At 40.0% G+C, this 23,146-nt stretch overlaps 1 protein-coding gene across 9 annotated transcripts in view; it reads left to right on the forward strand.

Moving 5' to 3' along the window:
• Positions 1-23,146, forward strand: part of rims1a (regulating synaptic membrane exocytosis 1a) — a 114,567-nt gene that overhangs the window by 13,422 nt on the left and 77,999 nt on the right. For all 9 annotated transcript variants that reach the window (XM_069658379.1, XM_069658371.1, XM_069658375.1 and 6 more), the window contains exon 3: positions 20,944-21,154. In XM_069658379.1, the coding sequence (XP_069514480.1) occupies positions 20,944-21,154 (211 nt within the window). The remainder of the gene's footprint in view (positions 1-20,943; positions 21,155-23,146) is intronic.

Here is a 23,146-nt window from a genome sequence, read left to right on the forward strand (position 1 = left end):
CCTGATCTACCAACAGAGCTAAATTGCCGCCCCGATAGTAACGTTGTTTAGCTATTATCAATGCCAGTCAATATCCGTGAAAACTCTGGGATTCTCTTGTAACAGGAAACATGTAAATAGGCCTAATCAAATAGCATTCTGAGGGATGATTTTTTATAAAGCAGTCTGATCATGTTACCATATCCCTAGATCTGCTCTTTCTATTCCTTGAAATTACATTGGCCTGTACAATAGTATTATATAACCACCTGTACCCAAACCTGTAAGACCTGTGTCATAACAATGGGACTGACCAACTCAAGTCAAGGAAGCACGGTGTTAGGGAAGTGAAGCACATTGCATTTTCTGACCCCTGACTACACTTTTCAACTAATCAGATTTCTTATTATTTTTTCTACATGACCAGTATTTCTTCACATACCCACAGTTGGACAGTTATTAAACTTACCAAGTAACGTTACCTACAAATAATGATTTTTAAAATTACATTCAGGATTTAAATGATGAAAATTGGCAGCGTTAATGGTAAAGAAATTAGAAAGGGTCATATTGATATATACAATTATTTTTACATTGTTTAATGAGTGGTGGCTGGCATTCTCCTACTCGCTATATGTGAGTTAATGGCGATGTCTAAAGAGGCAGTATGTGTGTAAATTAGATTGTTTGTGTAGAGGATTATATGGCCATACACATGCTGTGTGTGTCTGTGTGTGTGCATGCTGTGTGTATGTGTGTTTGTGCTGCCTGGCTGTGTATGGCGTTGCCAGGCCATATGGAGCGCTGTCTGGGGAGCACACTACCCACTTAGCTCTGCTGTTGGCTCTGGTGCTCTCTCCATCTGTCCCTCCTCTCTCTCTATCACTCTCTTCCATCTTCTCCATCCCACACTCTCCCTCCTTTCTTTTTTTGTCCTTATCTTTATCTTTTGTTCTATCTGTCTTTAATTTCTATTTCTTGAAGCCTGGTCTCTTTGCTTTCTCTAAGTCTCTCTCCTTCCGTCGTCTGCACTCTGTGTTTTATCTCATCTTAAAGGTTAATTCTGATATTTTTAATCCTGGGCCCAATTTTTTTTACTTTTACATATTTTGGGAACTAAATGACTAATGGGAACAAAAGCTTTTAGAATTGCTCCAGTAGACTGGCCTCAGCCAGCAGCCACAAGACAGTACTGACTTCTGAGTACCTGATCAAAGTCTGACCACTATAAGTGCATACTCTGCAACTGACACACTCAGATGTGTCTGACAACGTTAAGTAATGACAATGTAGTAGTGTTCTTATTTGGAACCACAAACATCCTTAAAGCCACCAGACCCCATTGACAAAAACAGTAATTTTACATTGCAGAACACAGGATTTGCTGGTGTACTTTTGATGTGATCTGTTTGTTTCTTGTGTTATTTTGAGATACACAAATATTGGATTGGAGCCGAGCTAACCATTTCAAGTCACAAAAAAACACAGACAAGTAATGGATTGAGGCAATGGTAGGTTAGCAGTTCCTGTGTTGTGCAAAGTAAAATTGTTTGTTTTATCAATGGAGTCTGGTGGCTTAAAAAAAGGCAACTTAAAATCTGTTTACGGTTTTGAAAAAGCATCTTACTCCTTAAGAAAAAGGTCTCTGTGCGTCAGCTCATGTAAACACCAGATCGTAATGGATCAAACCCCATGTAAACCCCAAATTGTTGTCATCGGAATGACTGTTGCTACTGTTGCTGGTCCTTTTATAAGTTGGATATATAGCCAATGCGGGATGAGATGACCAGCAGGGTGTCTGTTGTTGTCCGCTCAGTGTTTCTAGCTACTGACCTATGTCTATCCCAGCCTCCTCACATCCCAGGTCCTGGAAAAGTCTGGAAGAGTTTTTGATTGTATAAAACTAAAAGTATCTTAATTATAGTTCAGGCATTATTTTATCTATTAAACTAAATGAAGCAGCGTTTATATGGATTTATATGATATCATGCATGCAGTAGCAGTATAAGAGGATCATTATCACTAAACCGAACTATGAACTGATGATGGTGAGCCTTATACGATACTCTAAGCAATACTACTCTATATTATTTGGTGCAATAAATAAAGACTTCTTTATAAGGATAACGTGCTTCTGGAAGATGGATTGTAACTGGGGTTAAAGGATGTGGTCATCTTCCCACAGTAACAACGGTTAACATTAACTATAAATGTATTAACAGTAACAATCAGAAGCACTTAGACAAGCTATCACTTACTAGCATACCTAAACCAACTGGACTCCACTGTAGTGAAGTAAATCTTTTACAGTAACCATGGCGATAGCTCTGTGACACTCTGCAGTTTGTTCCTGCCGGGAACGGGTTTAACTTGTTGTCTGACTTCTGCTAATGTTACCCACTACAGATGAAACTGGAGCTGCTGCTTGACTGATGCTGTCTATGGAATAAATTGGAACGTAACTTAGAAATGCTTATAACTGAAGCTAGCCAACAACAGTGACTAAATAACTACAGGCTTTCTGAACTGTGCGTTCTAACTGCTTTTTTAGTTTGGCTAATCCCATCTGCAGCATTGGCATCGGAGCCACCGGGACTCAGAGGCTGCACTGAGGACGTACTAGCAGTAACGCAACCAATGGCGTTAGCATTTGCCGCTTTGCTAAAGCAGTCAAACCCGCTGCACTGCTTCAGATATATATACTGTTGAACTTGTATGTGTTTGAATGTGTTACTTTCGCAGAAGCCTTTTCCCCTGAGAGAAAGAGAGGCAAGGCAGTGATGATATTATTTTTGATAATCCTGGTAAATTATGTGTAGAGATTCACTTTTCCTGGTAGAAAGATGAGTCCGAATTCAGTAGAATATGGGAGGCTCGAGAGAGAAACAAAGAGAGAGAGTGAGTGAGAAAGTGAGAGAAGAAGCGAGGATGAGGAGTGAGTGGTTGGAACGGCATTCAGGGAAGTATATCCAGAGAGAGGAGGAAGGGGGAGGTGAGAAGAGTAGAGGAGGAGAGAGAAAAGTGCAGGAGAGAGATGGTTCGGTGAGCCACAGTTAGAAGCATCACATACACTCACACTGCTGCGGATTAAATCACAACTGTCACTGTCGGCATGAATCATCACCTGCTCCTCCGTTGGGATTTCCCGAAACTCCAATCAGTTCTTCTTCAGTATATTTCAAGACCAAACTTTCTGATGATTTAAAAGTGTATCACTGATGGAAGATAAGAACAATATAACTGGTCTCTCTTCTCCAGTAAGAACTATCAAAAACCGGAAGTGAATAAGAGAGAGTGGGATATAAGAAAAAACGAGAGAATAAAAGAGAGAGTGTGATATAAGAAAAGGACGGAGGGATGGAGGGAGTGGGGGAGGTGAGAGTACAGCCGAGCAGCTCAGCATGGTGAGCTCTCTGACGGAAGTGAGGGAGGGGAAGGGATGGAGGAGGAACAACAGAGCTTGGCACAGAGAGAGGAAAGTAGAGAGGGAGAGAGATTCTCCCTGTCCCTGCTGCCATATGGTGAACAGCCAGCACATATATGCTCTAATGGAGAGATGAGCACGGAGACAGGATGATAATGATGCACCGACAAATCATACCAGATATCATATTATGGGGAAAAGGTTCTTTTAATTTTGCATGATGAACTACTTTGATTTCATAAATTAGAGTTAGTTAGAGAGTTATTCCTTCATGTCAATACTGGCGGTAAATTTAACATGAGGCTTCAGCTTCTAATTTAGTCCTCCTGGTAGGTTTATTATTAGGTTATTATAATTAGGTGTTGGTTTATTTAGCCATCTATCTTACTCATAACTCGTCAAATATGGTAGCTTGTTCAGCGGCCCAACCCTTTAGATTATGACAATCTTGGAACCCCTCTAGTGTTATTTCTGGAAGCTGTCCTCTAGCTCATTCGTTTGATGTGCTGGTAAAGTCTGCTTGTGGAAACGTTGGATGGATCAAACAAACGAGAAAAATTCATTCAGGAACCAAAAAATTTATTGCCACACTAGCAATGGATCATAGTTCATCTATGGTCCATACGGATCACTCCCGCACTCCCGACGGTTCGGCACAGATTTGATCCGCGGACTGTTTGACATCATGATGTAAAATACATTTTACTGCCGCTAAAGCCCAATGCAGAGTTACAGTGTTGTGTTTGACTCTAAATGCAATTATCGGAGGTGTCATGCAGACGTGAGCATTACTGCATAGATACTGTGGCAGAAACTAATCAGATGTTTGTGGGGAAAAAAAGTTCACAAACCCTAACGCTTGCTTCCCCGTGATGCTAACCTAGCTTGAGAATGGCGATTACGCGGTGCGTAAGTTGCCACTGAGATCCGCTCTATATTTAATATTTTTTCAGCAAGAGGTGCGTGCGGTCTTTAACACAGATATGTCATAAAGTGTTGATATTTTACTAGATCTTGTCTACTCTGTATCGAACAGGGCACCTTTAACTCTCACCAGTTCGGCATTTATTTTCAAAGCACCAGGTAGCGGTTGCTTGTGATAAAAGCCTGCTGTAATATGCCAATATTACCTTACCAGCATCCATGTTACAAAAAGTGTAATAAGGCTGTGCTGGTCCATAATCTCAAAACGGAAGCTCGCTGTTTGTTGTTTTGCCTGTGACATAAACAACAGGTGTACTGCAGGTGTAGCCAGCAAAAAAAAATACAAACACACGTCCGTGATAAACAGATAGCAAAAGCTACTATTTGAAAACACTACAGCGTTATTTTAGACAACATGCCAGCACTCTGGAAGCCAAACAGGTGTGACGAGCCCGATATTTAACAAGCAGTTTCAGCATCTAATGTGACATATTACATCTGTCTCTGACAGCGTTATCTTAACAAAAATAATTATTCCTTAATGTACATTTTATGTCGATTATGCTTCCTTTGCTTGGAGCTCCCAGAACCCTCGTCGCAGACTTTTTATGTTGTTGTATGCTAGCTGCTAACTGCTAGAGGGTCGCTCACATAACACATCCTCAAAACCTCACACCACTGCTCTGTGCTGCTGGATAACCCATTTTTACCCAGCCCACAGGAAGTTGGGCTTTGAAGCCACATAGTGGCCAAACCGTGTAGTTACAGCTTTCAGGTTTGTTGCATGATGCACACGGGATAAAAAAAACATTGTGGAAGAAAATCTGTAAATTAGTGATTAATTGTTTTTGAAGTTTTTTAAATTCTTGTTAACACTTAAAAACCCTTAATTAAATCATTATCTTAGGTTGTATAATTCATTAATAGTCAAATACAGAGTTATTTTTGTAGTGATAATGCATCTGCTAGAGCACTTGCTCTAGTCCGATGATGCAGCATCTTTCTACAACATCAGGGCAACTTAGTCAAATGATTTTGGCGTCATGTGCAACTGAGCAGCTTTCACAGGAATTAACACAGCGTCTGATGACGTATCCAGATCTTTCTATAGATCCATGATTTACACAGACTTTGAATCTGTCTGTCTCTTCCTCTGGTGCCAGATTAGACAGACAAACATCATCCTCGCATTCTGTGTTTGTACCTTTTATATAGAACCGAGAGGCAGAATAACTGTGCAACTTTCCCGCCTTTAACAGGGGCTAAGGAGAAAATGGTTTGCTAAAGTGGAAGATGATTTGTTAAAGCCTTATTTTAATTCTTGTTGAACTTGGAATGTATTTTTACAGGACTGTGCGACAGCTTTTAATACACATAAGGCATGTGAATATTGTACAAAGATAGACTTGAACCGGAACCTGTCGTCGAGAAGCTGAAAATAGTATTTCAAAACAAAGATGCAAGATACAGTTTATCTCCAAACTCCATATGGTATAAAATCACAGGTACACTGTGCACACATTAATCATGTCATGAGTTTCATGTCTGTCTGATGCAGCCTAACACAATGCATGTGGCCGGTTTCATAATCCCCACATTCCCACCAGCCTCTAAAGGTGAGAAACTCATTTTCTGCAAATACTAAGGTGTTAAAGGAAGTGTAGGTGGATCTCCTTTGCATGCAAACAAATTCCTTTTCTGTATGCACACACACACGAACACGCACATGCACGCACGCACACACACAAACAAACAAACCGGAAGCCCATTTCTAATTCTGGCATGCATTTTACCTTCCATTCAATTTCACAAATAGCGTGAGAGGGAGGAAACTTTTTAATACTCGTCTATTATAGGAAACAGAATGAGTTCCAATCAATCTTGCAGATGACTCCTCTACAGTAAGAGTGTGTGTGTAGGGGACTAGATTAAAGACAGCAGTGAGGGAGAGATTGTGGGGTGTTAAAGCGGATGCAGAGAGTGAGACAGGTTGGAGAGTTTGAGTAGATGAAACTTTTGAAGGTCTTCACTTAAACATCTCTCAGCAGCTCTGAGTAACAAGGGAGCAAAGTTACTTTAAAATTAAGTGTTGGAGAGCAAATGAGAACGAGACGGAGAGAGTTGGAGTGCTTAATTTCCAAATGGCTGTGAGGTGATTTTCTCTGACACTGACTCATTGTTATTTGATTCATGTCTGCCTGCTTTTTGAATATCGATCCAGGAACTGGAGGAGTGACTCATACTCGGCCATAGAGGCCTGAGTCACTACAGGAAAGAGAGTCGAGGCTGGCTCCCAATCCCAGCCTGATGCCACCCTGCTTTATGAAAGCCCAGGAGTGAAGGAGGCAGTGCCAACGTTTGGCCGAGCAGCAGTAATGACGCGGCTTTATTTTTGGACTCATCTACTGTATGTCAAGCAGGTGGTCTCGAACTTTTTGGGAGTTGTTTAACTGAAACTTTGAGCTTTGAGGGAGGATTCAGGCTCTGAGAGGAAGTGGTCCAAAACCATTTTGGGAGGAAATTCTGGAAGCTGAATGGACGCTGTGCCTGCGGAAATAACTGGGAGATCATGAGTGGACACATAATGATGATTTTTGGCTCAAACTTGAGGATGTCCTAAATTAACCTGAATATTTGCTGAATATTGGTTAGTTGAAAGTGTGCACATGGCCACATTTTTAAGGGAAAATGCAGCAGAGTGGGGCTACATTTTGGGCTGCAAAATGTAAACCTTCACTAAAACCCTAAACACCAGGGACAGACTGCGGTTTATGTCAGCTGACCTGAAGGGAACTAAACCATATCCTGGGACTGTAGCTCATTTTCGCCCTGGGGCCTTACAGTAGATTAATCTTGCATTGACTAGTATTTATGGCAGCTGGATGGTTGAAGTGTGATGAAGACAAAATTAACCACAGTGTGTGTCTTTATAATAAATGTACATGTCAGCCAGAGCAATGCTGTGGCTCAGTGATGTGTTTTTAACAGTTTTAAATGTTTTAATGGGGCTGTTTGGCACAATAAAGAAGACAAATCAAGATTCTAGTACCCAAACAATACTTAGATTTTTAGTGCATGTTTATTCGTGGATTTGTTACCAATCACAAACAGGAGGGAGCCATCCTTGTCCTTGCTGTGTGTGTTGTTTGTGTGATTACTAAGGCTGCATTCAAATAGTCGCCCAAAACGAAAGGTCGATGAGAAAAGTCAGAGTCAAACAAGTTTTCATTGATCTGTTGGGGGAAAATTTCTCAAACTTGCAGCTATACCTTCTTTGTTATGTGTCTGTTTGACCCTTCTTGTTGTGTTACCGACCGAGTCTTCCCCTTAAATGTGCTTAGAGGAGTTTTAACTGGTTACCAAAGAGACTTAAATGAATACTTATGTCTCTGTATGAACTCTCTGAATCTCAGCACGCAGAGGAGGAGATTACTCACAGAAGAATATTACCTACATATGTAGAGGACAGTATCAGCACCTTGTCCACGTGGGCTGTGAACGTTTCACACAGTTGCTTTAAGAAAGTTTGCCTTATGGGTAACATATGTATGAGGCGTAGTCTGGCAGGTTTGTAATGGGAAGTGGGTCTCTCCTGTGTGTGAGTACAAAAAGTAGTAGGATGTACCGCAGAAATGATGAAGCATATGTAATGTTAAGTTATGGTAGTCAGCAGAAAGAGTTGAAGTTTATCAGTTATGAAAAGTGTGTTGTGTTCACTGCACTAAGAGAAAAAAGTGTCTCCATTGCTAGCTAGCTAGTTAGTTAGCATGCAAGCAGCTCCAAGCCTGGCTAAATCTAACGGAATCAACCCAAGAAACTTTTAATGCTAGTTTCGAGGACTTGATCGAGGGAGTGACTAGATTAAAAAGTTACTGTGTTGAAATGAATTAACTTTTGCTGGTTGGTTCGACACATCCAGAGTCCTTACTGGTTATGCCCTTAGCTTTGCCGTTAACTGGCGGCTAGCTTCCCCTATAGGGCTTTGTATAGATAAGGATTTCTCAATTCGATTCCGATCCACAGGGTCCCAATTCGATTTCCGATTTGATTCTTTTTGACATCGGTTATGGCTATTTCAGTTACAATATCAGCGCACCTCTAACCTGATGCATTATCAAAATGTATAATGTTTACAATAAGAATTGATCCCATAGAAGTAACATCATGTACTTTTTATTTAACATGACCAACACACAGCAGTCAACACAATATTAACAATTTTATGAATTAGACAGCTTATGAACTTTTTTTCCAGTTTCAGATTTTTAGTCCATCATTTTTGTACATCTGGCTCAAGGTTTTGATTAAAAAAACTAATGGTTCAACTTGCGTGAGATTTGGCCACAAGATCTTCGGAAGAACAAGGCCCCACAGAGAGTTATAGGGAAAGGCATACTGTGTAACAACATACTGAAAATACACTTGTGGCCAAAGCTGACGCTAACAGAGAGTAACATAAACATCAGTGCAAAACTAACTTACAAATTCATGGAAGCACACACGACAAAAAGAGTCTGTTGGCGTTCACTGATATCTCCGTAGTGGCTGCAGTAAACAAGTCCAGGCATGTCTCCCTCACTGCCGTGTTTCGAGGGGATGCGCTGAGGCGTGCTGCGTTGAGGAGCGCTCAGAAATGTGAGTGATCGGACACTGGTTTTTACATAATTATTTAAGATCGATCTCGGGATTTATGAATCCATATTGGGTCATTCAAATGAGAATCGATTCGAATCGGAAAAATCGATTTTTTTAAACCCAGCCCTATTCCCATAAAACTCAATATATGTTTGAATTACATCTATATAATTAACCTTTAATGACTAGTCCAATAATAGCGTAAACTCATAAATACTAGTCAACCAGGTAATTCTTTAATCCAGGGAAGCCCAAAAGTTAACCGAATGTTTTTCTATGTCAGATTTATAAAGGACCACCTATGTTCCTACAACACTAAGCATACTCACAAACACACACAGCATGTTCGGGTGACAAATTGAAAAGGTCACTGACCTATATAAACACCTTTTCTAGACCTCCACCAAATTGTGTGTCATCTGTAACAAGAATGTATGTACCACAAACAAGAGGCCAGCGATGGCAGTCAATTGGTTTTCAATGAGATTTTCATTTGAGATTAAATTCCTCTTAGTCGACATGTAGACGGTATTTTTACTGCACAAAATTCAAGTTAAATCCTTTATTGGTTAAATGCCAACAAGGGATATCCCTGATACGAATGTGTGTGTGTGTCCTCCCCATTTGCCCTTGCCAGGTAAAGGTCCATGTGCTGTGCAGCGTTGAGTTATGGTTCATTGTAGCATCTGTCACAGTGCTGTAAAGTTTGTCCAGAGGCTCCTCCCCTTCTACTCCTCTAACCTCCACCCGTCCTTACCTTTTCATCTATCTTCTTTACTCTTCTTAGTGTTGTCTACATGTCCGCTGATATCTCTTTCCTGATATATTTATACTGTAGAGCTTCATTGTTGTCCAAAATCTTTTATAAACATATCAAAGAGCCTCACTGCTGCACTGGGTGACGTGTTCTTTGATTTCTGTGAACACACTGTACACTGTAGTTTATTTTGACTCGTCCTGCTGCTGAAAATACCCACCAGAGCACCACATGTGTATCTGAAAATAGTCCCCATCAAAGGCGCTACTTTCTCTTGTTTCAGTAATGTTTCCAATGCCCAGATATAATAAGAACTTATTTAGCACACTTGTGGCCCATTTTTATCATGAAGGTCTTTGATTGACACCAATGGGCCTGGGGCTCATCACCTTAGGTTTTATTGATTATGGTCCTTATTGTGAAATTGTTGATAGAAATAAAAAGAAAATTAAACAAGCCTTAACCCTTTAATGAAATGACAACATTTTGCAATGAGGTGTCATCATTTCCAAGAATTGTTCGTTGTCTGTATAGTGAACCACATACACATCACTCTACTCGACCCGCTCTTTGCTCTTTACCCACAGTTAGTGAAAGAGTAATATATCATATAATATATAGAATCATTTACATGGACATGAACTTCCCCTTTTTGTGTGAGTAAGCAAATGAATGCATATTTCATGCCTATGACATAAAAACCAACATAGAAATCTGCTGAGGCGGTGATCCATGTTGACAGATTAATAAAAAAAGAAACGTGGGAATTGCACTCAGGTGTTGGAAAGTTACATCATGCGGGTAATATGACCTAACCGTCTTTTAAAGTTTCCTTGAGATAGTTTTGAGGGAAACTACGATATTTTAACAAAAAAATAAACATGACCTTCACCATTTTTTTTGTTTAGACACCAAAACTTCATTTGGTACAGGAAAAAAACATAGTTTGGACCATAGACTGTATAAAAAGATGGACGACATGACAGCTCCCTAAAAGGGAAGCCAAACCCTCTCTGTCGCCCCCTGCTGACTGGCTGCAGTATAGGTCATAAAGCCCGCCTCCTCCATGTTAACAGATGGGACATGACAAACTATAAAATCAAAATACACGCCCGATAAATGTTTCTCAAACATGGTTTCTGTCATTATAGTTAGTTCTTATCATGCTATCGTCAAGTTTATTTTTAATTAGTTATTTGATGCTATCAAAATGATGATTGACAGCTCTGTTGACAAATTCGGCTCCTGGATTAGCAGAGTGGAGGACGAACGGCGAGTGGAAACGTAACTAAATCACTACAGTTATTGAAGTTTCCATACCTGTGAACGTTAACCTCAGACCAACACAGAGAAGCTGTTCTGCTGTTAAACACGCCGGTGTGTGGGATCTTTGCTGTTTTGTGTGTGTGTTTGGGTTAGCTACTACTGCTACTGGGCAGTCTCTGGCTCCATATGACGTCATCGCATGATGGCAGCGTCCATCACAGGGGCTATTTTGGCATTCATTTCATACAATGGGAGCAGATGGAGACGCGTTGTCCATTTTAATTTAATTTTCATTTAAATGTCTGTTAAGTCATTATCTATCGCCAAATGAGGTAACACAATGGTTATTGAGCCTATGGCCCACTGATGAAAGCCTTTGAATTTGTAGTGTTACAGACTGGGTGTCTGGCGTGACCTTGGCGGAAAATATCACAAGCGGCGCCCAGTTAGTGACGTGTTTTCCATCAGCTAGCAGTGGTTGGTCTGCCAGAGAGGGTAGGCGGAGCTAAGCGGCTGCTTTTCCGCTCTCTGCAAGTGTTGCGAGTAAACAGTAATCTACTATGGCTGAACAAACAAAGAAAAGATGGATGACTACAGATACAACTTCAAAAATAAGTGAAAATTCAAAGAAAAAGAAACAAACTCGACGCTCAGATGAAGGCAAACAGTCTGAAAATGAAAGCGACCGTCAGCCAGGAAAATCAAGAGTTACAACCGGAGCCAACCGTGGACGTCACACATGCAGCACTGTCTGGATATCTGGGAAGTGTGCTCCTGCAATTTCCGTTTATCGCCACAGGTGCCGCCAAAGACAATGAAACTGCGATCTTTGAGATTATATCTTTAAGAAACGATTAAATGCTCCTTAGTGAGATTCAGGTCTCTTCTCTAATTGAATTTTCGTATTCACATTGACAGACGGTGCCTAATTTTATCTACAACTGCACAGCCAAAAATGTCTTTCTTGACAAATAGTTTAACCTCATTTTGAGTTTGTAAGTCCTCTAAAAAGTTTGTAAAAGACAGATCATTGTACCTTTTATAAAAACAATGACCTTATTCACTGTTACATGTAATATCCTAATCAGGGCGATTTACTTTGGAAATAAGTGAATTCATCTCAACTCACTTTCCTGATTCCTGAACGTGATTTTTCCCAGTTCCAACCTAAATGAGGGATTTTCAGCAGTTTGCATTTCCTTTATGTAATCCAGTGTCATTCTACATTCTCATGGACAATGCTTGGGAGTCTCTGTGTAGATGGAGTCAGGGTGCAGAGCTTGTTAGTGCTGCACAGCTTAATGATGAGACAATTTATGTTAATGTTGTTTTCTGCAGTGAATCATGGACCGTTTGTTTAAAATATGTATATATGCACACACATAGACACAAACACACAACGGGTTTGTTTTCATGTTTTTCAAGAGTGAAGTTTGAGCAGAAGAAAGTGAAGCTTTTATTCTCACTTTGCTTTAACCTTGTGTCTTACTACATTTGAATATGGATATTTTCCTGCAGTTTCTTAATGAGCTTGTTTTCTGTTTCTCCATCTCACTGTACATTTCCTTCTGATCTCCTCCTCTCTCTGTCTAACTGCCTGTCTTTCCCCTCCCTGTCTCCTTCTCATAATGATCCCTCCCATACATATCCCAGCACTGATATTTGATGTGATAAAGTTCTCTTCTCACCTTCAAGAGAGAATCATCCAGATGATGGCTTGTTGTGGTCGACTGATTTGCGGAGACGTACTTGATATTCTTCCTGCTCCTTGTTGTTGTTTTCTACAGTATGTCCTACTTTGCCACGTTCGTTGCAAAACACACAAACAAAACCAAAACTAAACACACACACACACACACACACGCACACACACGTAACATACTCCATTTGTGTGTTCCAGTGTTCGATCGCCCGTGGCTTACCTTGTTTCTGTAGACTGAGGAGAACACAGACACCAAATGATTCATGTATCCACAGCAGATCGTCGGCTTTGTACTCAGTTTAGTTGGTTGCATGCGTTGAGGACATTGTTAACATATAATTTGTGCTATTTACCAGTTTGCATTGTGAATTAACTAAAATTTTACACTCCATGTTAAATGCTTAGCATATGCTGTTTTGAATGAAAACTTAATGTTGAGGGAACATGCTAACTGTTTAGCTTGATTTGAAAGAGTAACTCTAAACGTTGTTGAGTGATGGTCAGTTTATGATTTGAATAATAACTTGTTACATCTATAGTAGGCCTATGTTAGTAAAAACCAAGCGGCAACCTCCGGTGATGAAAAATTAAGCCAATGCAGGAGTGCAAAAAAACGCAGTTCTTCGAGGCTCCAGAAGCCAAGAAAAAAACATTACGGCAGATGGGAAAATGCTCAGACTGTTAAGCTTTGATAAGTTGGCGTTTCCTGCTCGGACATATTCATTCCTCTGTAACAAATCTATTTCAAACATTTGTGTTCTTCTTTCAAATAGACTGAATGTACATACAAACTCTGGGGAGAAAGGTACAACTGATCTATGAGGTAATGAAAATACAAAATATAAAAGAAAATACACAAAAAGTAAAAACGGGCATCAGACAGGGAAGGTAGAAGCTTTGAAAAATGTCTAAAAACCCGATGAACCCAATGAGAGACTCACGATGGGGACAGAAGAGACATAAGATGTAGTGAGGATGAGGGAATGCACTGCGTACCTCTTTGCTTTTAATATTAAGTGTAGTTACATCCAGCCAATGTGGATTTATTTAGTCTAATACCAATAGAAGCTATTTTGGATTAAAGCCACCTATCGTTAACAATAGTGCCTGTGAAAAAACTTATAGACAAATAATCCTGATAAAGAAACACAAACAGAATCCTCCATCTTCAAGTTGTTTCAGACCAAAATCACTTTCATTCAATTCACTTACAGGGTAACTCTAGCATGTACAAAGCTGGGTCCTACCTCATAAGATATATTTTTACATAGTGGATATTTTGGGGTCTAAATGATTGAAAAAATAAAATGTTTTGGAACTGCTCCAGCAGATTGCTGCAGCCATCAGCCGAAATGCGCCTGATCCAAGTACGTCCAAAAGTGCTTGTTTTTGTCGCTGACAGGCTGAGATTGTTTTTCTTAGTGTCTAACAACGTAATGAAAAGGATTTCTACCTTTGTTAAGAATAGGATGCTTATCTTTTAACCCAAAACGTTGCTCTCTTCAAAGCCACCAGACTCTGTTGACAAAAACAGTCATTTTACCTTGCAGAACATGGGAGTTGCTCGTCTACCACTGCCTTGATTGGTTAGTTTCTTTGAGTTAGTCTTTGTTACGCAAATGTTTTGTTGGATCTGAACTAACCATTTAAACACCGAAGTAACACAATAACAAAACAAGATCAAACTGACCGAGTCAGTGGTGGACTAATAACTGTTGTGTTCTGCTAAGGTAAAATTACTCTTTTTGTCAATGGAGTCTAGTAGATTTGAGAGAGCAATTTAACAGTTATTTCTGGCCAAAATAAGGATCTTTCATCCATCATTTACACCAGTCACCCATTTTGACAAGTTGGGACCAGAGTTTCAAAATCAACAACCCAAGAACAATCAATGTGGTACTGATCGATCCTGTTATATACGTTTAGTCATATTGGCTCACATTAAACTGTATGTTGGTCTAACTGTAAGAGGCTGTGAACAGAACCACCAGTTGGGACTGGCACAGTGAGAGTCATGGATCAGGAAGTAAATCCTGCGGTGCTGCAGCAGCAGGTGACCTCTCTGTGACCTTTGGCTATTACTCCCAGGAAGTTTGTGTGTGTGTGCACTTAACATCATCAGCAGTGGGTTTGCATTAGTGTGTGTTATTATTGTGTGTGTGTGTGTGTGTGGGCAGGTGTTAACATTTCCCCACCGGGTCCTTGGGGTCTCTGAAGGGTTCATCTCAGGGTGTATTTAGTTTGTCCTGTTTCACTCAAAGTAGCAATGTGGACTAAACCACTGGATGCTGGACTTCCTTTTCACTGGCCTCTAATGCTGGGAATTGTAGTTTTTAAAGGCTGAGCTGATGGGGGAGGAGGCTGCACCACTGACCCCTGCTCTGTAAGTACTGTACTGCAGTTACAGTAGGTAATATGACATGGCCAAGATGTCATATCAGGTTAAATGATCTTTACTGTTTTGGACTGATTGATTGATGACAGAGCTGTGATTGAATGTTCGGACATTAGAGCTGGTTTTACACTTGTAGTCCAGCATTGCTCCACTAGCTCATCTTTACATTGTGAAACAAGTTTCCTTTCCTTGATTCCTTCACTTATTGAAATATGCCGGACAGGAGTATGTTCTTGTTAGTATGTGTGACATGTGCCCGTTATATTGATTTTTTCTTCCTCCTTCCTACATTGTGGATATATTGCCAAATGCATACTGGGGGTTGTGTTACATGTAATCTTTATGTGTACTCCTCTTTGGATGAAAGCTGTTTAAATTGCATAAAGTTGAAAAATGAAAGGGTCTATAAATTATATGTGTGCATTGTAGACCTTTCTTTTCCTAAATTGTGGCTCCGTTTAATGCAGTTCCAGAGTGTTGAATATTTATATTTATATGTATATATTTGTAATTCTTATCCTTTGTGGATGGAGGAATTGAAATATTTGCTGCTTGATTGTGTTTTTTTAATTATTTCTATTTAAATAAACTACTTTTAAATATTCATATTTTATTTTTAGACCCTGTTTAGTTGTTTTTCATGTGACTATTCTATTCTGGTTATCCAAGTGTTATTGTTGTATTATTGCAAGTTTAAAAGCCAATAAAGAAAGTAAAACACAATGTAATGTTTTAAATTTGGAAAAAGGACAAACTTGTTAAAAGAGCAGTTTAACTTGATGACATAATGTGTAAAATATCATGTGCCGCAATTAAACATTTGCCATCTGGCATGTATAATCACTTATACAACACTGTCCTCTTCTTCTCTCCTTTCCTCTTTAAGATTTATTCTCCTTTTATGATAACCCTCTCTCTTCTCTCCTCTTCTTTATATCTGTCCATCCCCTCCTCCCCTGACTCTTTGTCTTTCACCTGTTCTCTCCAAAGCAAAATAAGTTTGAGTTGTAATTTGCTTTAATTTCAGTCCAGTAGGGCAGTGAATGTAGTTGTTTAGTGTGTCTGATTTGGTTGAATTTGACTTTTTTGATGCTTTGAGGCTCCTTCGGGTTTGTTGTAGTGGATGGTGTTTAACGGACTTTTTTGAAATATAAAACCTTATAATCTGTAATTGTTGCAGGTGTGTCTCTGGGACAAAGCTGCTTGTTATTCCAGCGTTATGACCGTTATTTCACATAGTTGCTGGCCCAGAAGAACAACAGACTATTTTAGCTTGGATTTAGATGGATGGATGGATCTTTGTTTGTCATTGTTAATTGTTATAAAGACAATGAAAGGCAGTTTAGCAGCTCCTTCACTAGCAAGGACCACACCATCAACAGAATGGGATTTAACAATTATTTATTAATATTTTTGAATTAATAATGTTGAATGAAGTGTTGTTAAACTTTTTCATCCCGTCGTTTTGGGGAAACTTCTTTGGGGATCCGCCGCATGATGAACCCCCTCAGGGCCATACGGATAGGAGGACAGAAAGAGAGAGAGAGAGAGAGAGAAAAGCGTGGGAGGGAGGTGTGCAGAATGCAGGAGCGAAAAAGCAGAAAGGGTTAGGATTGAATTTATGAAAATGCCAGAAGAGGCGTGGTTGGGTTGTGGTCCTGCTCCTGAAACTTATATATAGGATCACTTGGTGGTAGCAGCACAGACAAAACACAGCCACATTAAGACTAAACATAAGAAAAAGTACAAAAAATACATGCTTGAATATGTCATGCGAATAATAAAAGAACAGTTATAACAATTAATAACTTATAAAGTGCTGGTGCTGTGACTGCGGCTGGCTGCTCGCTCTCAGTGCATCCTGGTACATGTAGGCACACAGTGAAGAATTTTATCACTTCAACTGACCACATTTACCATCAACCCTGATAAGACACAACAAAATTCCCTTTAAGTGACTGTGTCTGAGGACATCAGTCATCTCCTTCCTACTTGTTCCACCTGGTTATTTAAGCTATATCCACATAGTCTACTACCTCCCTCTCTCCTCTTTATTTCTTTTTCCTTCTCCTTTCCTCTCTTCTCTGTTCTTTTTCTCTCCTTCCCTCTCTCTTCTCCTGTCCTTTTCTAAACTCTGTGTTCTTCTTCTCTTTTCTTTTTTCCACTCCAATCCTCCTTTACTCTATTATTTATCTTCTTCTTTCAATAACCTATTCTTAATGTTTAATTGCCTGTTGTTTTTTAATGCACATAAATGAATACAAGGACAGTAATGCAATCTTTTTAGGTTTCTTCTATTAATCAGTGTGCAATCTCTGATCCTATCAGCTATAGTCTGAGGCGATATAGCCTCTGGGATCACCGGTCAACGTGCCGGGGGGTAAGCGAAAAATATATAATATATAGATGGGATATATATATATAAATATATATACAAGACTTCCTTTTCTGCGTGCTGCATTGTTACAGAAAGAGAATCCGAAATTTCAACATCATGATGCAGATTAGTAAGAAGTAAAAACTCAAGCTTTGTCAGGTCTGTCATCAAGAGGAGAAGAAAACTTTTAAAATGCTTGTTTGGTGAACGGAGGTCGGATCACTCATTTCTGATGCATTCGAGGAAGTCGGGAAATCTGAATGCTGAACAGCTTTCGTGGCACAGCGTCAAGGGAATTCATCTCAAGTTAGATTTTAGATCTGGAACAGATCGTTAGCTGTTAGCATGCAGATGTCTGTTTATAGAGATTGATAAGAAGCTAAATCGTCGTCAGATCACGCTGATGGGAGCCGGGATGTCATCACGGTGGATTATGTTCCGCCTGCTTTTGCTCTCTTCACGAACTGTTTTTCCTGAATACGCCGCAGCCTGCTGATACGTGATTGGTCAATATTACTCGGACTAGAAGTGTAGTTCAAACAGAAAGCAGAACACTTGCCTTCCCGGAAATCCACGTCCCTGCCTACAGATTCTACTATGTGGAATATTCTATGATGTAGAATCTGTAAATAGAGATTAATCAGTGTGTGATTGTGAGAGACCTCCCTGCTCAGATGATAGTCAGAAAAAAGCAGCCTAAATGAAATAAAAATATACAGTGTGTCCTCTCCTCCCGTGAATCCCGGCCATCAGTTCCTCTCCTCTCTGGTCTGTTTCCCCTCTGTTTGCTCTCTCCTCAATCTCCACAGTGTGAAATCCAATTAATCAACATACTGTAACGCCTCAGATAAAACCAATACTCTTCCCCTCTCTTTCTAGTATCGATCTCAAGACTTTCTTGAGTCGGCAGAGCGGCCTGAAACAAAAGCAGACACAAAAAAAGTTGATTGCACCAAAACACACAAACAGAGAGAGCGGTGATATCGACTGGACGTAGTGCAACGATTGTCTCCTTCATTCTCTGGTTTCACTTCACCTCTTCTTCCCTTTGTTTATTTATTATTCATGCAATAAAAAGTCATACAATAAGTTTCTTTTTTTGGTGTCAGTCTAACTTGAGGAATCTGCAGTCACTCACAGGTTATGAAATTGCTGTGGAATGCTGAAAATAATTGGATAAAATGCGCCGTATGGAGTCATGAATTTCACATCGTCGACTGAAGACTGAAGTGTCCCTTTTATGTCGATTGCAATGAGAAGATGCAGCCAGAGGATAAATACCAATAACTTTGATGATGGCCTGACTTTTCTATAGCGCCACCAGGAGGTTAACATAAATGGTTACAGCTGTTTTGTCTTTGATTGCTGAGAAATGTAGTGAAATAATGAAAAAAAGCCTCCAGAGGATGAACGGTGCTGCTTTGTTGATCCACTGGTTTTTTAGCCAGCACCACCAGTAACTCAGAGTTTGCTTGTTTCACTACTTTGCTGTCGATGACTAAATTGGACTAAAATGTGTGACATTTTAATTCAAGGGTATAGACTTAGACTTATCTCAGTGAGCATTTTTCTGTTAAAAAGACGTTCAAAAGTGGTCCAAGAGTGAAAGTTTTTTCACCGACTATTTGAAGAGTTTTAAGTCGCATTGCCACTGAAATGTTTGTAGAAGTACACACTGCAAGGTAATCTGGCCAATTTTGGGCCTGATTCCCCCCTTCTGACAATCGTAAGCAAAGTCCTGATTTTTTGATGCTTCTAAAGATGATCTCTCCACAATGTTCCTGTGGTGTGAGGGATGTTAAGAGGGATTTTACTTCCCCTGATTTGCTCGGAAGGCCGTCGTTCCACCACTTCATCCACAGTTTGTTCTTGTTTTTCCCTGAATTTTCAGTAAAAAGTCCAAAAACTAATCTAACCAATCATCGCCAATTCTTCCTGCCCGTTGTCCGCCATGTTTGTTTACTCTCGTTTGAGTTTTGTGAGATTTCCAGTCGTCATAGTCGGGGTCTGGTTGTTCGTGAATTAATCTGTTACTGTGTGCTGTTTTGTCATAATCGTTGCTCTCCACACACTACAGGAGCAAAACTGTTAAATCTATGATTATATATCGTCATGTGTGGGCTCTCTCACATTTTCAAGATCTGTTAAAATTTGAAAAATCTTTTAGTGTGGGCCAGACATCAGCAGTGCATCACAGTCACCAGCATTTTTTTTGGGTGGAGTTGAATTTGATCTCACAAAAGCTGCATTTAAGTTCAGCACATCCCCGTCAGTTACGCTCTCTGAGGTCTACTCTTTTGTCAGGTATTAATCACATACGTCAGCATCCAGGGGTCGTTCTGCCTCAGAGCTGCACAGCTGATGTACCTGCACATGCTCAGTCCTCTTTTTCTTCTTCTGTGGAGAATGTTTAGTACTGCTGCCTGCTGCTACAACCATCACTTTCGTCACCCTTTCAAAAATCTGTTTCCTGACACGTTGATGTCGTAACCTTATTTAAACCTGTTGAAAAGTGGTTGAAATAAGGTCTATAGACTTCAGACCTTTTCAACCAAATTTCAACGTTGGTGCTCACTGGGATATTTCAAAAACGTTTCAATGGATAAAAATAAAGTTTAGCTTCATGTCCTTTTCAGGCTCATTGTTAACATGCATGCAACTTAAAGTAAGATTGTGAGAAAGTGTCTACACCAAAAATAGAACCATATTGGCCGTGTGTGCAACAACTTATGAGAACCCCTGCTTGTGTTTATATTTAGGCAGCGTCCCCTGGTGGCCGTAATAGTTTGTGTGAGAGAAAAGGCGTAATTCGGTACAAACAGTACAAATGGTGATAAAAAAACATTTAGGGTGGCTATCTGGGGTCTGTGGCAAAAGATGGGTCAAAGAAACACAGGACAGGACTCAAATAATGTCATGTCTGTAACGCAACACGATAAGTAATTTTATTGCAGTTTGTAGAGCTTGTAGAAGCATCTTTTTTCTACACTTAACCAAATATTTGTCCAGTACAAACTTAGAGGTATGAGGACATGTCTCCTGCCATAGGGGAACTTATTTAAGGAGGTTATGTTAGTTGTTGTTGTATTATGACCTAGTTAACATGTTCCTGTCATATCTCATTTTGACCATGTAAGCATGCAGACAAGAACATTAGGCTCTAATCATGGCTATGCTGAAGTACAGCCTCACATGTATGCCAGTACTAACCCACAGCTATTCCTTTCTATGTCATGTCACACAGTTGTCGTGCTAATTCATTATATCTTAAACTCGTCAGGATTTTTCTCTGACCTATTACCTAGTTTTGACAAACATTTTTAAAAGCAGTCATTTAAGCGAAATTGCATCCTACAGTGGCATCTCCCAGCTGCTGCGCTTTAACTACTACTTCTATATTTTGCATCCGATGACGTACTTAAATCAGAATACGATCATCTCAAAAAATGCCAAACATTCACCTTCCCCTCCTGTTTTCTTCCAGAGGTATCCAGCAGCAGTTGTCCAGCTACAGGGAGACGGTGATCCGGCAGGCCTCGGTGGCTGCGGGTTCGACCGTTCACCGGGACGACGCGCCAACCTGCGGCATCTGCCACAAGACCAAGTTTGCAGACGGCTGTGGGAACCTGTGCTCGTACTGCAAGACCAAGTTCTGCGCCCGCTGTGGAGGGAGAGTGTCCCTGAGATCCAACACGGTAATGAGTCAATCAAGTTTTTATTACCAAAATCTTCCGCTGGTGATCTGCTGGTTTGAGATGTGATGACTCTGAAGCCATTAGGATATAACTCACATTATTATCATACTCAACACACCTGTAGTACCTTCAGTACACAGTTTCAGTGCACAGTGCCTTGTGGTTGGGGTCTTAATCATCAAGGAAGAGACCATTACCATCAGTTCTGACCTGGGTTTTATTGCAGATAGGAGCAAGTTGATCACTCACACCGACTTTGTATTGATTTGTGGTGACTATTCTCACCAAGAGGGAAAGAATATGGAGTCACAAACCGACAAAATGTAGTAAAAGTTACGAGACAAGTCGCAAATATAACTCAATATGTAAATACAAAATAACAATTATTGAAAAGCAGTGTTAGAATTAACAAAAGCTTTATGCTACTACCTTTAACCTCTGATCAGTTATAGAAAATGCAATTTTACATTATCAGTAAATTCATTAAACAAGTTGAAACTTTGCAATTATTTTAGATTTAACTAATTTTCACTTGCAGCACAGATTTTTTTTTTGCAGCACATATTTAATGATTGCTGCTGCTAGCCACATCTCCTATTTACCTTAAACATTTACCATTTTTGTCAAGATTTATGAGGACATGGATAAATGTTTAAGTCATTGCTAAGACAAAAACAAACAATTTTATTCTCGACATTACAATTTAAATGTCAAAGTTTCCTTATGCCTGGCCCTGATACGTTTCAGTAGATCAGTAGTATATTTTTTGTTTCTACTGATTTAATGTACAAAGAATAAGATCAATAATTTAATGTCACAATCCACTGTAATGATTACAGTGGATTGTGACATTAAATTATTGATCTCAGCCAAAAGGTATATTTATCAAATATTCAGTTATAGGTTTGACTTTCTATCTTTTACTTTCGATGGTTTGGGGGCTCCATACGATGATATTCATTCAGGGTGAAAACATGTCTTTCATACTGTATCTAGGTCTGAGCAAAGAGTTCTGTGACTTGATGTTAATGTAAAGATTTTGTGTCGCTTCTTGTTTACAGTAGTCTTTAATCGCACATGCAGCTGTTGTACTGTAAGTCTAATCAGACTGTAGCAGGCCTCAGGTGCTGGAGCTCAGATGCAGGTGATGAGCCGTGTGTTTGAAAAGCAAGTATGTAGTAAGCTCTGGATGTGTGTTGATACTGTATGTGGGGTCGGTGTGTGTTACTGTGTGTTAATATGTGTCTCCATCATGTGTGTGAATGTGATCCATGCCTGCGTGTGTGTGACCCAAGCAGAAGTAGGTAAAGGTTAATTGGGCATTAGACCGAGCTGTGGACAAAGGGGGTGGTCTCCCACTCCGTCTCGGTCTCCCAGGGGTCCGGAGGTGCCCTATACACAGTCAGCGGGGGGTAGGTGCGTGTGTGTTGGCATCAGGAGGCGAGTCTTCCTCTGAAATAAGTGACGTCCCTTCTCCCACTCTCTTCCTCTCCCCTACATCGCCAGTGTGACATTTAATGACCTCACACAAGCACAAACACACCTACACACACACACACACACACACACACACACTCAAAAGCACATCCTAATTAGTGAGTGCCTGACGTGGGGAGAGTTCAGCTGAGGGGTCCTGGGTGGTGTTTTAAAGGGGAAGCAGCTGCATTTAGTGGGAGAAGGTCTTTGGGAGGTGGATATTGCTCATGTTCACACACACAGAAAAAAAAGACCTTTAAACGTAAGGTACTACAGCTTTTTATTTATGTATACTTATTTTAGGGCTGCAACAACTAATGGATTAAATCGATTAAAATCTATGATCAAAATAGTTGGCAACGAATTTCATCATCGATTAGTTGGGTCTTTGTTGTGATGCATGGCATGCGCTGTGAAAACGTCACTGGGGGTAGTCAGCCAATGCAGCGGCTTGTGTAGCTCACATGATGAACTACAGGAAGTTAACAGTTCTTTGGCATAAACATTAATTATTTT

Source organism: Semicossyphus pulcher, unplaced genomic scaffold (genome assembly GCF_022749685.1).
Source record: "Semicossyphus pulcher isolate SPU_LCO1_2020_fin unplaced genomic scaffold, fSemPul1.0.p SCAF_12, whole genome shotgun sequence".
Taxonomy (NCBI): domain Eukaryota; kingdom Metazoa; phylum Chordata; class Actinopteri; order Labriformes; family Labridae; genus Semicossyphus; species Semicossyphus pulcher.